The sequence below is a fragment of the Tympanuchus pallidicinctus genome, unplaced genomic scaffold (assembly GCF_026119805.1).
Source record: "Tympanuchus pallidicinctus isolate F22 unplaced genomic scaffold, pur_lepc_1.0 scaffold26, whole genome shotgun sequence".
Taxonomy (NCBI): Eukaryota; Metazoa; Chordata; class Aves; order Galliformes; family Phasianidae; genus Tympanuchus; species Tympanuchus pallidicinctus.
Genome location: NW_026294743.1, coordinates 3,809,422 through 3,826,531, shown reverse-complemented (window position 1 = coordinate 3,826,531; position 17,110 = coordinate 3,809,422). Strand labels below are relative to the sequence as shown.

General features: G+C 37.3%; 1 protein-coding gene across 9 annotated transcripts in view; it reads right to left on the bottom strand.

Moving 5' to 3' along the window:
* INPP4B (inositol polyphosphate-4-phosphatase type II B) overlaps window positions 1-17,110 on the bottom strand; it is a 264,611-nt gene that overhangs the window by 79,845 nt on the left and 167,656 nt on the right. For all 9 annotated transcript variants that reach the window (XM_052690049.1, XM_052690053.1, XM_052690054.1 and 6 more), the window contains 3 exons: window positions 13,395-13,542; window positions 6,067-6,197; window positions 1,021-1,125 (listed from right to left, as the gene is read on the bottom strand). In XM_052690049.1, the coding sequence (XP_052546009.1) occupies window positions 1,021-1,125; window positions 6,067-6,197; window positions 13,395-13,542 (384 nt within the window). The remainder of the gene's footprint in view (window positions 1-1,020; window positions 1,126-6,066; window positions 6,198-13,394; window positions 13,543-17,110) is intronic.

Here is a 17,110-nt window from a genome sequence, read left to right as displayed (position 1 = left end):
AATACCTCTACAGCAGTACAAGTTTTTAAATAATGAATTCATAAACTCCATCTTATTAGAAAGGCTGAAAGAGCTGCTGCTGTTCAGCCTGGAGAAGAGAAGGCCCTGGGAAGACTTGATGGCAATTTTTCAGTATTCTAATGGGGGGCTATAAGAAAGGAGGGGACAGACTATTTAGCAGGGTCTGTAGTGAGAGGACAGTGGTTTCAAAATTGAAGAGGGGAGATTTAGATTGAATATAAGAAAAAAGATTTTTACGTTAAGGGTGGTGGACACTCCAGAACAGAGAGGTGGCGGAAACCCCATTCCTGGAGACATTCAAGGTCAAACTGGATAGGAGTCTGAGCAACCTGATCTCGCTGTAGGTGTCCCTGTTCACAACAGGGCAGTTGGACTAGATGACCGTTGGGGGTCCCTTCCAACTCTAATGATTCTATGATTATCAGGAAAAGAAAAAACAATAATACAACAAGGAATAGTCATACAGCAAGTCCATATCATGGGATACTGCATATATCTTACACTAAATTTGAGTGGAGGGCAAATTAAAAACCATATGAAATTAATCTCAAAATTTTCTTTAAAAGTCACCCTTCCCAGTGAAATTACTTCTTCCTCAATGGTATTCCAAATTCACTTAAGTTCAAATTGCAGATGAATTTACTGAAGAATCAATTTTCTACACCAAAACTTGCTGTCTTTTTTTTTTCTGAAGCATTTTTACATTTCATCTAAATAATTGAACAAAACTGTTGCTGGTATCCTTCAATTAAGTGAAAAAAAATCATCGACATTCAACTCTCTAAACAGACTGCCTTTCAGGCCTACAGTGGTTGTACGGTTTTATCCAAAAGCTATACATCCACATGATGTTGACTCTTGAAACTGGATATATAAATTTACATTTTTGCTTCTTAAAAAAGGCTAAAATGAAAACCATAGCTCTCAGCTGTCAGTTTAATTGCATTTTTAAGTATACTTTGTCATACTTAGGGGATTTCTCTGCAAACCATGCTTTACCTTTCAATCGAGGACTATGCACATGCATCCTCTGCAGATGGAGATTTATTGGGATGAATTCTAATGTTTTTTCTCCTTTGCTACAGCTTGACTTGAAGGAAGAACCTGAAAAAAAAAAAAGTTTAAAGAATCATTATCTTAAGCACCCTGCAGATGTTTTGTCTTCTTTTTAATGTGAGGACAATACTCGTAGACTTCCTTAATTTACTTTTAATGTGTAACTGTATATTAGGAGAAGAATGGTTCACTAACTGAGTCTCAGCATGTATCCATATTGCAAGCAACAAAACAGCTTTTAATTCACATAACAATTTAATTTTTTATTCTAGGTGATACGCATATTTTTCCTGCGGCTTGAAATAGGTCTGCTAGAAATAATGCCACAGTTAATGGGCATTATGTTTATTCTGTTTGAAAAACACAGTGGTACAGAGCTACGATAGTACGACATTTTCACCAACTTTTTTTTTTATCAAATGAAAAATATTACAGTGACTGAGCCGTGTATTCTTCGTAGAAAGCTCCAATTATAGAAGCATAAAATGGCTTAAGAAAAGCTATGAACTCCTATTCTTAAAAAAATCCAGTATCAGAAAAAAAGCACAATGCTCTCAAAAAAAAAACCAAAAACCAACAATCTGGCTACGCTTCAGAAGGACGAGATTACAAGCAACTCTATGGTGGTAGAAAGGTATACAATCAAAGCCTCATGTGAATAAACAAGATTTACCTGGAGATATTTAACAGTGCACATATACAAAGGCACAGGTCATCTATAAGTAAAGAGAGGTGATCGTACATTCTCACTCAGGCAGCACAACTAAGATAGGTTTTTCAGCATCCTGCCATCTTACCTGTTAATTGTTTAAAATAAAATTCCTTTGATATTAGTTCTGATTTCAATCTCCAATTTCTCTCCATTCCCCCACAAAAACACCTGAAAAGGTTTAACATTTTCTTGTGTGTAGGGAGAAAAACATGCATTTGAAATTCTTTACTTGCTCAGACAGAATTTCCCATAGCTTATCTGTTTGAACTGCTGCGAATTCCAAGGCAACTAAGCATGTTTTAGACTCCCAGTGCAAATGTTGCCAGATGGCACCAATGACGCCACAAAGCAAGGCTACAGAGGTACTAACATATTTGCAAAATGCTAAGCAAGGAAAAGGTACTTTGTCTATGAGCTGTAGACCTGCATAGGCTGCTTAACAACTCAAAATAATAATAATTTGAAAGAAGATGTAGAGCAAAGGTTGTAAAAAGCTATTGTTAGGAGTAACTGATTCAGATTTGATAGAAAACCAGGGGGTTCAGTGCGCTCTCAGTAAGCTCACACATGACAAAAAATTGGGAGGAAGTGTTGATCTGCCTGAGGGTGGGAAGGCCCTACAGAGTGATCTGGACAGGCTGAACTGATGGGCTGAGGCCACCTGTATGAGACCATAGAGGGCAGGTGCAAAAATGCATCTTAATGGTCACTCTTTTTGGCTGCAAATCCTGCATTCTCATCCTAGGCACGCATCTTCAAAGCACTTAACATAGTCTTACCCACCTGTGCCTTCGTTATTCCTATTACTCAAACATAACTTCTGCAAAGACCACTTTAATGTCTCCGTAAAGATTACAACATATTGGAACATCAGGTAACTCCTGAAGTCACAAGTTTCACCCCATCTGGTCAGCTGTTAGAGCTAGCATTTTGCCTGCACTACCCATATTTTCACCCATGTGCCCAGGAGAAGATGGCTTTCTGTCACTACACCACAAAAGAACTGCAAGTCATTCAAGTTCAGTACAAAAAAAAGCAGGATATGCCCTGAGCTGTCACAAGATTTTAAAAGCAATGTGTGTAGCTATAGTTGGATAGAAGTTCCAATCTAAGTACAAGCCATATAGACTAATACTGCCAGAGAAATGAAATGTAAAAGCAAAATGAACTCTCAGCCACCTTTAAATCTGTTCCAGATTTCACTTGAATTTTAGGCAGCAAAGTCCTTCATTGCATAGAGGATTAAAATACAAATTTGGTGTTCTAGTCTGACTCTGTACACATATATAAAATTAAATTCCCTTTCCCCCACCCCTTCCCTACCCTATCTCCACCTCCACATACGTACGGTATATCACGTAAAAAAAATGTTAGATCTTTGTGGAACTCTGAAAGAACAGTTACTGCCCAAAGGATTTATCTTCTAATTTAATTTGTGTTTCAATATGAATAAATATAGTACAGGACTAAGTAAATATTGTTGTCTTCACAATTACTGTACTATTCATAGGTTCTAGAATGTACAGACATACCACTGAGCTTTTTAACACAAATTTTAACACACCAAAAAAATAAGGATTTTCCCTAATACAGTTATTCTACCAACAGCATATTACTGAGGAAAAAAATAGTTCAAGACATGAAATCTAGTTATGTCCCTCAATGTTGACCTCCAACTTAAAACCTCCTCATTTAGCTCAAATCTTCAGTACAATTATTAGACTGCTTACTTTTGAAAGTCAAGTTCCTACTTTGTTTCATGTGCTGGCTCTATCCTCTTCAATAACATTGGGTTCCCTGGTCCGCCACAGTTAGAATTATAAATCATCAAGTCCATCTCTTGGCTCCATACAGAACCACTCAAAAATCAAACGATATTTCTGAGTGCTTTGGCCAAACACTTCTTGAATTCTGTCAGCCTGGTGCTGTGACCACTGCCCTGGGGAGCAAATCCATGCCATTCCCTATCACTGTCACAAAAGAAGTTCCTGAGGAAACTGTAGGCCATCACAAGACCTGCTCTCAGCCTCTTCTTCTCTGAGCTGAACAAGTGATTTTAGTCTCTCACCATAGCACCTTGCCCTCTAGACCCTTCACCATCTTCCTTTTGGATGCTCTCTAAGGTCCTCTGTATACTGTGGTGCCAAAACTGTACACAGAGCTCCTGGTCAGGCTGTCCTACCCTATCCATCAGCCAATTGCTCACCCATCACATTATGATCTCGTCTAAGTGTTAGCTGGATATTTTGTCCATAAGAATACTCTGAAAACAATATTGAAGGCTTTGCTGAAATTCGAAAAGATTACATTAACTGATTTTCCTTGGTCAACCGGGTTCATAACCTTGTCCTAAAAGGAGTTTATATTAAACAGGACTCTCCTTTTTTGAACTCACGTTGGCTATGACTAGTTATCTTTCTATCTTTATCTTTGTCACAATAAAGGTCTTGCACAATTTATATTACTTTTTTTTTTTCCCCCTTTTTTTAAATCCCAAAAGGTCATATTAATGTTTTCCTCAAAGTGTTAATTAACATACTGATTCCTTTCATCATCTGTATGATTCCTTGCATATTATATTTCACGGAATGCTTTCAAAATCTAACTAACAAAGCATTAAAAAATATGTATTAGTTAAAATGCTAAAATTTAAGTCATTTCACATAGTAGTCTGACAAAAACATAATTGGGATATTATGATGATGGTAAGCAATCATAAACGAGAAATTGCAGTTGTGCAACCAAAATGCTATTGATTATCCCACATTTAGTGTAACAGATGAGCTTCCTCCCCCACTGCTACCAAAACGTTTTGTTTCAGTTAAGGGCTTTTTTTGTTGACACACTAAAACAGGATTTCTCTTTTCCTGTAACTCCCCCCCAAAAAGCTATCTCTGAATAATATGAGGTTACAAATAACGTGCTCAGTTTTCTACTATAAGGTGATGGATAACAGATAACCTGACAGTTTTAATGATTATTTTGGAAAAGAAGGATTTGTGTCTCACCTACTAAATGCACTAGTTAAGTTATAAAAAACTTGCCCAATTCTGTGAAAGAAAAATGTAGTCTCTAAAACTATCTAGTTGTATACTGAACTGAAGTCATACAGTTTCCTCAGTAAATAAAAAAAAAGGGGGCTTTTTTATACAACTGGAAAAAAGCTAGGAATAGTTAAAACAATGCAAGTTAACCCTTGTAATTACCTAATATTTCAGAAGATGTAACCAAACACTGTATATGTAAACACAATGCACAAAGTCCTGCTAACCTCTGGCAAGATTATACATACAGAGTCACATAACTAATAATGAGAATACAGAGTGAAACAGCATATCCAATAATATCAGCACAGCCTTAGAAAATGCATATTAAGGTGGAGATCATGAGCATCACTAGCAAGAAAGCAGCGACAAGGCCTCTGCAGTCACTCAGAACACAATTCCAGAACACACATTTCCACAATTGCTTCCAGAACAATCTCAAAAGCAACAGTGGAGGTGGAAGGCATGCCACGAACAAAAAAATAGCTTGCTCAAAATAGAGCGTTAGCCATGAAGTAATCCAGCAGTCTTCCCAAATAAAAAAGAGTTATCCTAAGTTCTTTAAATTATTTGTGAACAATCAAAATAAATTCGAAAGCATAAATACTTTATTCTGCAGTATTTTCTTGTTCATTTTATGAAGAATTTTACAGGATGAAAAGACCCATTGCCTCTCTGTACATTTGTCACTGATGCTTTCTTAACTCGCGTGTGGGTACTACAATACATGACATTCCACAAGATCCTGACAAACATAACTGAACACCTCACACGCATCAGACCACTACATGTGGAAAAAAAGCAAAAGTATTACACAGTGCTACTTCTGGACTGTGGGCAGACTGTGCACCCTACATAAATTACGTGCTTTTCTGACGTGACCTGGGCAATGACAAATGCATTAAGAATATGTAAAACGTGTTACAGTTCTTCTCTATACTCTTAAATGCAACCTGTATTTCAAAAAACCTGACAGAACTCCCTAAGACTGTTTCCAGCTGTCAGATGGTACTCAATATTACTAGAGCAGTACATTCAAGGGAATATGCAGTTTAAAGAGGCACAGCCACTTTTAAAAAACAACAGAAGAAGCAGGAAACCTCTTGTTATGTCAGAAATGAAGTGATTATATTGTTTTTGTATGTTTCATTTCTGCTGAGTATATTAGTATATCATAAGCATTGACTAGGTTGACAGTTAAATTTTCTAGCTGAGGGGAGGCTCCTTCCATACCTGTATGTTTTCCAAGCTCTGCGAGGGTATCCTGATACATGCTCAACATCTGATCACAGTGAGCAATAACACTTTTGCGCATATTGTCCCAGTGAGGTGCAAGCTCTCCCAAGTCTTTAAGCTCCTGATTCCTGTATCAAAAGGCAAAAAGAGACGGCTTTAATTCCTTAATCCATTAACACTCATCCAAATGAATCCAATTAATCCAGGATAGTTTATTAAGAAACATCAAAAGCCCTACCCAATTGAAATAAAATTATTATCTCGGGTCTGTTTTCACGCCTCTTACTAAGTTTGCTGATTTCAGCTCTATTTTTAACCATGCAATAAAGAATGTCAATTCACTGAATACTACAATAATTTAACATTCAAAACTCATCTGGTATAAATGCAATGGTCTGCAAAGTGAAATATTGTTTCTTCCCTGTAGGCAAGAATGCTTTCAGGCTCCAAAGAACTGTGTCCACAATAAGAAATACTTTGTGAAGACACATTAAGCACCACTGCATAGAGTACAAACTACACTCCTTTTCCAACAGTTCCATTAAAGCTGCTTTATAAGGTCTACTCTTTGGATACTCTCATACACATGTTGTGGAAGTATTTCTACAAAGGTCTGTTTATGTATCAGTACAGTAGTTCTGTCACATGCCCCCTACACCAAACTTGCTCCCCTCCAAGCTTTTCTTCCCCCACGTTTCTTTATTGTAAAACAGAACAAAACAGCAAGTGACAATTTCTCTAAAACGTAATCTTCAGCCTTACAGCTGTGCTCATCAGGTCGAAACAGCAATGTTATGGTAACCACACACGACACTAAAACGCAAAAGGAAATCCTTCAGCAAATTATCTGTCTTCCTGTACACTCTCTTGGGAGTCAACCGGACCAAAGTAGAGCTCACTAACTTCCTAGACTAACCAGCACAGTCACTTTTATTTTTTTTCCCAAACAATAATCAATCCAATATTTTGGATTTGGATACTATTTGTGTATTGCGAGTTTGTCACACTGGTGACTCAGTGCAACTCTGTTCTCAGTCACGGCTAAAAAGAGAATGATTTTTTCCACAGTTAAGTTCCATCAACAGTACTTCACAGCACCAAGCCTTATCGGAATTGTTGGCAACCCTCAACGAAAAGGATAAATAACAGAAACAAAGTACTTTGGAAATTATGCAATTTAAAAGCCATGCTAATACCCCGTGATATTCAAATTCTCTCTTTTTATATGTATATGTTTATATATACATATGCATTTCTATATAATATATATAAATATATGTATAAAATATATATTTTAAATATATATGTATCTTTGAAGTGTTTTTAACAATACTGCCATGTGTTATACCAGAACTTATTTCACTGAATAGATTCAAAATACATCCCCAAACAGTAAACACATTAAATAACCACTGTGAAATTGATGGAAATCAGTATTTTTAATATATTTCAGACATCCCAAAGGACAAGTAACTAATTAACGTTTTCAATTCAAGCATGGGATTTGGAACAATTTATTAACACAGCAGTAAGTTTGCAGCAATCTCAGTATCGTACGAGGGCTGCTCCAAAAGTAATGCCTCCTACTTGCTTACATTGGCCCACAACATCAGACATAGATATTGGAGATATAGCAACCGAGTGTGAACCTTCCTGACAGTATCACGTTACATTTTGTTACCATGGCAGCAGAGGGACACTGGTAAAATGGCATCTGATGTGGAAGTGCATATGAAGCAAAAGCGTATCACTGCATTCCTCTCTGCAGCAAACACGGCACCCCCTGACATTCTTGGATGATTCCTGAACATTTATGGAGACCAAACAGTGGATGTGAGCTCAGTGAGGCTGTGGGTGGTGTGTTTCAGCAGTGATGACAGTAAAAGACAATCCATGTTTCAGATTGTCACAGACAGCCATCACACCACCACATGAAGAGCATCTCCATCAGCACATCCACACAAAATGGGAGATGACAGCCATGGAACTGCGAATGGAGCTGGATACTGGCTTGAATGCATTGGAAATGATGGTAGCAACATCGGAAAACAACAGTTTGCACTAGGTGGGTGCCACAAATGCTCCCTCAGGAACAAAAACAACATTTCTGAAGCCCAGAAAAAAACACCAGCTCTGACCTGTACATTGCCATCCTGAATATGCTGAAAGCCAGAACTTCCAGATCCAGGCCAGAGCAGAAGACAATCTTTCTCTTGCTACATGATAACACCAGGCCCCACAGCAGTTAGAAGACCGTGGAGCACATGGCCAATCTTGGCTGCACTATCCTACCCCAACCACCATATATTATCTGGATCCACATTAGATCCATAGAATCCGAATCTGGTACCTTCTGACTTCCATCTGTTCAGACTGATCAAAGACAGACTGAGTAGGCAATATTTTCCTAGCAAAGCCACTGTTGTAGCTGCTCTGAAACAGCAGGTCACCTCTGCCGGTGTGGAGTTTTATGAGCGTGGTATGCAGGCTCTTGTTGACGGCTAGCAAAAATGCATCGCTAATGGTGGCAAAAGCGTTGAAAGAACAGCGCTTTGTCCCTAAGAATTTGCTCTGTTAATTAGTGTTATTGTGCTCTTTGTATTTGTTGCAGTTTACACAGAAAAAAAAATAGAAAGCATTACTTCTAGAGTTACCTAAGTAAAATACATCTGTTTATCATTTTCTTCACTCACTCCAAAACCTCTCTCTTTAGGTCTTTTTCAGGCAATTTGTTTATCAACATGACAAATACCGTGCTCAGCATCATCTTCAACCCTTCTTACAGAATCAAACTCAAGCTCTGCTTTCTAAATTTTCTTGTTAAGCCCCACAAACTGTCTACATGCCAGTCTTTTCTGACCCTGCTGTCCTTGTTTCAGCAGAGACAGAACTGCTTTTCTTCAGAGCGTCCCGTATGATGCTACATTTTGGTTCTGGCAGAAAAACAATGTTCCTAACACACTCATGTTTATAGTTACTGCTAAGCAGTGCTGTACAGAGCCAAGGCCATTCCAGGTTCTTGTCTCATACTCAACAAGGGCTGCGAGGGGGCAGAATTAGGACAGCTGACTTCAACTGGCCCAAGGGATATTCCATAATATCCAACAATAACAAGATGACAGGAAATGGCTTTTATCTGGACGAGGGCAGATTCAGACTAGATATTAAGAAAAAAACCTTTACCGCGTGAGTGCTGAGACAGTGGAACAGGTTGCCCTGTGACATCATGGATGCCCAAGCCTTAAAGGGGCTCAAGACCAGGCTGGATGGGGCTGTGAGCAAGCTGGTCTTGAAGGAGGCATCCCTACTGATAGCGGGGGTTGCAACTACAAGATCTTAAAGGTCCCTCCTGATGCAAACTATTGTACAATTCTATGATATCATGCTGAAGAAAAGTTATGAAGGGGGTGGGAGTTCATCTTTCTCTTCCACTGTTCAAAGGTCTAGGTCATGATGTCAGCAGGTGATGAACAATTGCTTGTCCATCACATTATATACATTCATATATATATATACATCATACGTGAAATCAGAGCAATCAGCTTGAGTCGGACTTTTAAGACAACGCTTTTGCTTCTATCATAAAGCTGAAGCAACATTTACCTCTGAGAGTTTTTATTCAGAACTTTCTTTCAGATTAAAGTCGTGGACGTGGCAAGATTCATCACATTATTAACTGCATGATTACTCAAGCGCCTAAGTACTTTCATGGGTGCTTTTTTATTCCAATTTACTGATCAGTACTCATTCAAAAACAATGCGGACCTTTATGACTTGAGTAAAAACAATATTATGTAAAACTATTAAAATCATTCACATTTTAATGCCTCTAACTTATATTCTCTGCATCCCCGAGTGACATGAAATGACAAAATTGCAGACGACTTTGTGCCATCAGAAACATAACTATTACCTATATACTACCTACATCCACACAACAATTTCACCATGCCCTTGTTCAAAACAAAGTAATTTTTAAAATAGCATGCAAAGATTCAGAAGACCAATGTCCACTCCAACTATTTTTTTTATTAAAAGGCAAAAGCAATGCACACGTCTTCCTAACAATTCAAAATTTTTCCTCGTTCCGGAATGCTGCATGAAAGAACTCCCAAAACAGACTGCAAAGTCTGTATTGTACTGACCAGCAGAGATCACACAAAAAAAGTAAGCTGGACTTGAGACAGGCAGCCGTTCCTGATGCAGCAGGAAAGTTGGAATATGCCAGTTCAAGTATGAAAGAAATAGGTATGGTAGTTTCTGCTTTAGTTCCACAATTCTCTTGCTATGCTGATTTAGTGCAACACAAGCTGCTTCTACAACTACAAGCTTAAATTACACAGGCTGACAAACTTTCTGAACTAGTTATTGTAAACTACTAGCCTTTTTCCTAATTATCGTGTTAGAAAAACTAGTTTGCTAGTCTTGTGGGATGAATGCAAATGAGAAGATCTGTGTCAAGAAATACTTCGGAGAGTGGAAAGTACTCATTGGAAAGCCTGGAGAAGGTAACTTTTTTAATAAAAAGCAGAAAAGTAGACTAAATTACCTTTTTTAGAACAAAAAAAATGACCACAAAACTCCTATTGAAACTTCTTCCAAGGAGGTCCGAAGGTTAGTATCAAAAATGGAAGAATATTGTTAAAAGCATTACACCATACTAAAAAACAATGTTAAATCCTCTCAGAGGTTACATATTTCAGAGAATCAAGTTTAAAAAAAAATGAAACTACTCTGTTCTTAACAAAGAACACTAGTTTAATCAAGCGATAAACTATCTTCAAACTTACGAAAAAAACAGAACTGTAATACTGAATAGGTTTAACATTACAGTTGGATATTATAAGTAACTGCTTTACACCTGACAATATTGAAGCAACCTGACTAAACTGAAGGAATAAAATGAAACATGCTAAACATAGTACGACATGGGCTGAGACAAAAGCATTTATTCCTTCACACTAACCAGGGAAAAAACAACAAGTAGAGATGAGTACTTCAGAAAGAATAGCCTTGAGAAAGTACAGTCTAAATTTTTTAAGAGTTCAAGGACAAGCATAACAATTTTCTCCTTTAACTTACTACTTTCCAAACGTATGCAGTCTGCAGGAGTACACATCTTTGCAATTACTTCAGACAGCAAACCATGTACAAAGCTGAAGCTGCAACCTAAGTGATTATACACTGATAAGCGACACAGATGTCCCTACTCCATCCCAATCTCCTATATCCGACCAAAAGTTCCCTCTTCTCTCTATTTTTTACCTCCTCCTTCAGACTGATGCAACCAACTTGTTCCTCTCACTGTCACACCCAAACTTCTAACCAGGCTTCACAGCTAACCACACAGGCAGTCAGAAAAACCAGAAGCACATGCTTCAATTGTCAAGCCATATTTAAGTATGTTTCTTCCTCAGAGCATTTCTTTGTTTCAGTGGGTATTGGATGATCATTTAACAGACAAACAATAAGACAATACTATGAGTTGTTCCAAAGAGATGAATGCTATAATGTGAAACAACACCAAGTACTGGTATTTGCACAGTGGTTTTGGAAATGATAATGCATAAGAAATAAAAATGGTTAAAGTAATTCTCTAACTCCTAAATAGCATTTATCTCTTGGGAAATCTAAATTTGAGTAGCAGATGGGCTATACAGTCACCATGATCTATTTTTATTGCTTATTAAAAAAAACCCTTACGTGTTAATATTCTCAAACAAGATCTGGTCATGAACACCTAATCATGGTACTAATGAAAAAAAAATAATCAAGTATTATACCAATTCACATATACTTTTAAAACCCATCATCACTACAACTAAGTCCATAGCAGTCTACTGACTTATTACATGCAAGATTGTGGACTGTCACAAAAAGAAAACCACACAGATGCAGTAGATGGGCTTAACGGCTATTATTAAGACTGGAACCCCTACTGCAGGACCTCTTGCAAACATCCACAGGCCAGGTTTCCTGCTGGGTTGCTGAAGAGGGGTTACCTGAAAGCACACAGGTTACCTTAGTGATGCAGCATTAGCTCACAAGGCTACTCTTACACGAGACAAGATGTCCACTTATGTGAGGCAAGTGCAATGGCAAAAGTAGCAACATTTTCCTGCATCATAGAGCACTACTGGGAAAAACAGTTAAGCATTTAGGGAAGCCCGAGACCACTTGAAACCTTTTGCCCCATCGGACCAGCAGAATTTACAGTTCTATTTAAGGGCAAATTGCAGTTTTAGCACATGAAGTGGGAATTTCAATATACAAAGAGTTTAAGGCCACTAGTGCTCCCTCTCTTTTTCCCAGGCCATTCACACAGCATTGGTTTTGTAATGCCTTTCCTAACTAAAAGGCCCAACATGAGCTAAGGTAACAAAATTCAACTATTTTTATAGATTTTTCTCATGTCAATTAAGGTAAATTAGCTAGAAGAAAAGCGATTTATATTCTCATTGCTTCTTCACTAACTACAAACATACTACTTGCCTTTGCTTGCATAATATTTGAGAAATGAAGCACTGCCAAAGTACAAAACAAAACACTACAATATAGTTCACACCCTTGTCATGTTTTGTTTCTTTAAAAAACGTTGGCTTTTCCAAAAATGCTATTAACCGAATGTTGATCCTTATGCATTTCAAGTCATGACTGTACTCTAAAACAGATCGCTGCTCAGAACTTACGATTCACTACAGCCTTAGAGAATTCTGACAATTCTGTTGTTCAGCTTCACCTGTAAAGCCTCACAAATCCAAAGACTCACAGAATCACAGAAGCACCAAGGTTGGAAAAGACCTTCAAGATCACCAGTCCAACCATCCACCTATCACCAACAGTTCTCATTAAATCATGTCCCTCAACACAAAATCCAAATGTTCCTTGAGCACCTCCAGGGTAGGTGACTCCACCACCTCTTGGGCAGCCCATTCCAGTGCCTGACTCTTTCAGACAAGTCGCATTTCCTAACATCCAGCTTAAATCTCCCATGGCGCAGCTTGAAGCCATTCTCTCTATTTCTATCAACATTTACAAGAGAGAAGAGGCCGACCCCCAGCTCACTGCACCCTCCCTTCAGGTAGTTATAGAGAGCAATAAGGTCTCCCCTGAGCTTCCTCTTCTCCAGACTGAACAATCCCGGCTCCTTCAGCCGCTCCTCATCAGGCCTGTGCTCACATCCCTCACCAGCTTTGTTGCCCTAAAACAGTACACTCGGCCTATTTCATAGTTTAAATTAATATTTTTAGCCCATCGTGTATTTTATTCTCACGAAGAAAACACGTACTGTTTACTACTGCTCATCCTTTATTCGTCATCCTTACCTTGTCATATCCTCCTTTATGTGTAGATTGATCAGTTCTTTAGGAACATGGAAGGACAGGATGGTCTCAGCCATCTGCTCCCGGATCCGCATCCACTTGTTGTCAGAAGTAGGAAATCTGTACAACTTACAGATAGGGTTTTTTAACACTGCAGGGAAGAAAAATTATAAGGTTGCTTTCCTGCGGTTATATGACTGAAAATTTATGAGAACAAAATATCTAAAAACAATACATTATTTCCTCCTGTTGCTTGCAGAATTACTTTCAAAGCCATTAAGAATCTATTAAACACATTAGTATTTTATTTATTATAGCAGCACGTAGAGGACCAAGTTTTGCTAATATAGCAGATAAATCACAGCAGGTATTCTGCGAATTTAGTACTTCAGTGCAGTAGAAAGAGAAGTTATGCTCTCTATTCTTATACTTAAGATACAGCTAGGAAAAACAAAACGCACAATTAAACAATGAACTTGTCGCAGTCAGTGCTATCACCTACTATCTGCTAGAATCACATGAATAATAAATTTCACTGGACAAGTGAAGAATGTCCTGCAGCTTAGCAGTATTCGATGCATCTTCTCCATGATACGTATGCAAAGGAGTCACTAATGTTAATAGATGAGGTGTTCCTAATGTTAATGGAAACTTTACCACCGATATGATGAAGAAATTGGTACTTCATAGAAATAAAGATTACAATCCTGCAAATGTATTATATGCTCTATTCCCAGATTATGGCTGTAACTCATAGCTTGGCATAAGAAAATCAAAATATTTAGGAAAACTAAGATGCTTAATGTTTTAGAAGTTTATCCTTAAAACCCACAGTGTTTTTCACCTTAAAGCTCTTGCACCTTGGCAATATTTCTGCTCTGACCTCTCAATCGTGTTCCGATGGGAAATTTCTGTGCTCTCCTTTCTTCCCCAAATCCACCCCACTCTCAACCGTTGGGAAAAAGCTGAGATAGGAAACTATCATTTGACTTCGTAAGTAAGTTTCATGGGACACAAATTACTGTCATTAAACGCACACATTACCAGCTTGCTAATGCAGAATGACTTCAGACAGCCATTCAAAACCTCCATAAGTACTTTTCTACTGCCAGCCTTATGGAATAAGCGGCCTCAGACCAGGTTTCCATTGATTTGCCACTGAATGGTCTGTAACTCAAACAAAAGCATTTCTCATGTGTGCTGAGAAAAAACTTCTTGTCAATATGATATATACCACTGTCATGGTTTCATAGTTTTTCATCATCAAAATACCATGCAGTGCACTGGGAGTTAAAGAGTTCATTCTTTTCTGAGGAAACTGCAGCATCAACCCCTTAACTCCCAATGGCGACTATGTGGCAACCATGACAACTATTAGGAATATCAGCTTCTTTTACAACTCATTGCAATCATTATTGCCTATGTAAGTTGATTTACAGAGAATGAGAAACAGAGTAAGTTAAAGTTACACAAGTCATCTTGCATAACTAATCAAGAAATCCTCCAAAAAAAGCCTGAAACAAGACTCCAGATACAGAGCTATCTGTAATAAAACAGCAGCTGGTAAAGAAAAGAATGCTGCAAATATTCATTTTCCTTTTCTATTTCCATCATTTCACTGAGATCTCTTTACCTAGTCTGATTAAAAATCAAGAGCCTTTTAAAAGTCTCCTGCTTTTAAGATTGATTTTATTTAGAAAAACTAGATTGACTTACTACTCTAAAACAGGCGTAATAGATGATTGATGGAAATGGCAAATGAACAATAGGAATTTCTGTTCATTATTAGCACCTCAAATACCCCAACATTCAATTGTCAGTATGCACATTTACAGCCGGAGGATCCTTGAAAAAGAAAAACATCTTCAACACACAATCAACTTGCATCCTGTGTCTGGGCTTTACTCTATTACTTCATTAAAACAGGATTTCTCCTATTTTCCTTGCTTTCCACTGAGAGACTTTTATGTTAATTAAAATGAATTTTCAATAATGTTGACAGCCTCTGTCAATCCACAAAGCAGATAAAAGGCACCAATCATCTTCCATTAACAAGATACAAAATGACAGTCTCCAGAAATCAGAGGGAGCTCAATAAACTTGGTTAAGTCAGGACTGTCTTAACATAGAAATCAGTCAGAACAGGTCACTTTTTTCTTTCTTTGATTTAATTATTTTGTAGCACCACCTGTTCATTATGAAGCAGGCTGATAACATTTACCATGAGATTTCAAATAACGATGACCTAGATGGAAAAGTCTTCACCATTTCTTCTTTTTATGTTTACTTCCCAATAAGCTTTCAAGGCAAGTTTTTCCAAGAGCAATGCTTGAATCTACATTCAGTCTACTACATTCATGAAATGCTTGTCTGTGAGAACCTAATGCACGTACACAAAATGGTTAGCTAAGCAGAGAATGCTTAACAGTCTCTTCCCCCTGCATCTCTTCTCATCACCATCACCAGTAAAAAAAAAAAACAAACAACAGAAGTCAAAGGCAACTGAAAAAAAAAAAACCACAGAGTAAAAGTATTGCAGCATAACTGCAAGGAAGACCAGTATCATTTAGGAAACATGGATCCCAAGTTGTTTCTTTCATCATTTTTAGAATTAAGTCATTTTAGATACTACTAAATGGTAACATCTATGATACTGAAATTGCAGTCTGGAAGGCATTTACAGTTCTTTATTTAAAAAAAAATAAAAATAAAAGGGAAGGCAAAAAAACCAGCAAAAACATCTTCCCATGCATTTATGAAGAAAGCTTCACTTATAAGCACAGAAAAAAAAGGACTGGAAGGAAACTAATTAGTTCTAATTTTCATTATTGCTTGCTACTTTGTGAGGTAGACAATAAGAGCTGCACAATATTTTCTTTTCCTGTGAAGCGAAACACTGAAATGTTTACGTGATTCCATAAAATTCTTAGATGTTTTTCTTTCTTATTTCTCCAAATGGCCTAAAAAAGAAATCCAGATGGCTTTTGGCACCCAAACAGTAAGGATGGTAAGTCTACAACTAGATTTTATAAGTAGTAGTTATTAAAATCAGTCAAAGTTGCATAAATTTAATCCTTCCTGTATTTACACAGTGATCATGAAGGGCACTACAAAAAAGCAATTTGAGATGAACTTCGGTGGTTTAAGAAAAGAAAGATTTACTTTAAAATCACTTCTTTATTGCACAAAGCTTTAAAGCCGGTACCATATATTTGACTATCCATACTTTTGCACATTCTCATTTTTTAAGATCTCTGTGCTTTTTACTTCATGCAATATATTTCTTATTGCTTCTCCTGCAAATAAATTAAAAAAAAATTAATGAAAGATCCAGTACTGTTTTCATTCTTGTTCCCTATCCAACACAAATCAAAGCATACAGCTGCCATATACCAATTTACTATTAGTGTTTCTATTTGTATCTTCCTTTTTTAGGATAGATGTATTATGATAGGATCATTTTCAACTTTGTTCATTTTTGCTTTATTTTAATCACTTTTATTCTTTTTGTCATTGCAAAGGGTACAAGGTTTGCTGGCAAGCATTCCTGTATTAGAAATGAATAACTCAACATTGAGACATATAGATTCAATCCTTGGGGATATAATGGAATGATTATATCTATCTGTGAAATATACTCATTCCCCTGACTCATTAAGTGCCTCAAAACTCAAGGATTCTGAGTTACATATATATAAAGTTTTAACTTGCAGAATAAC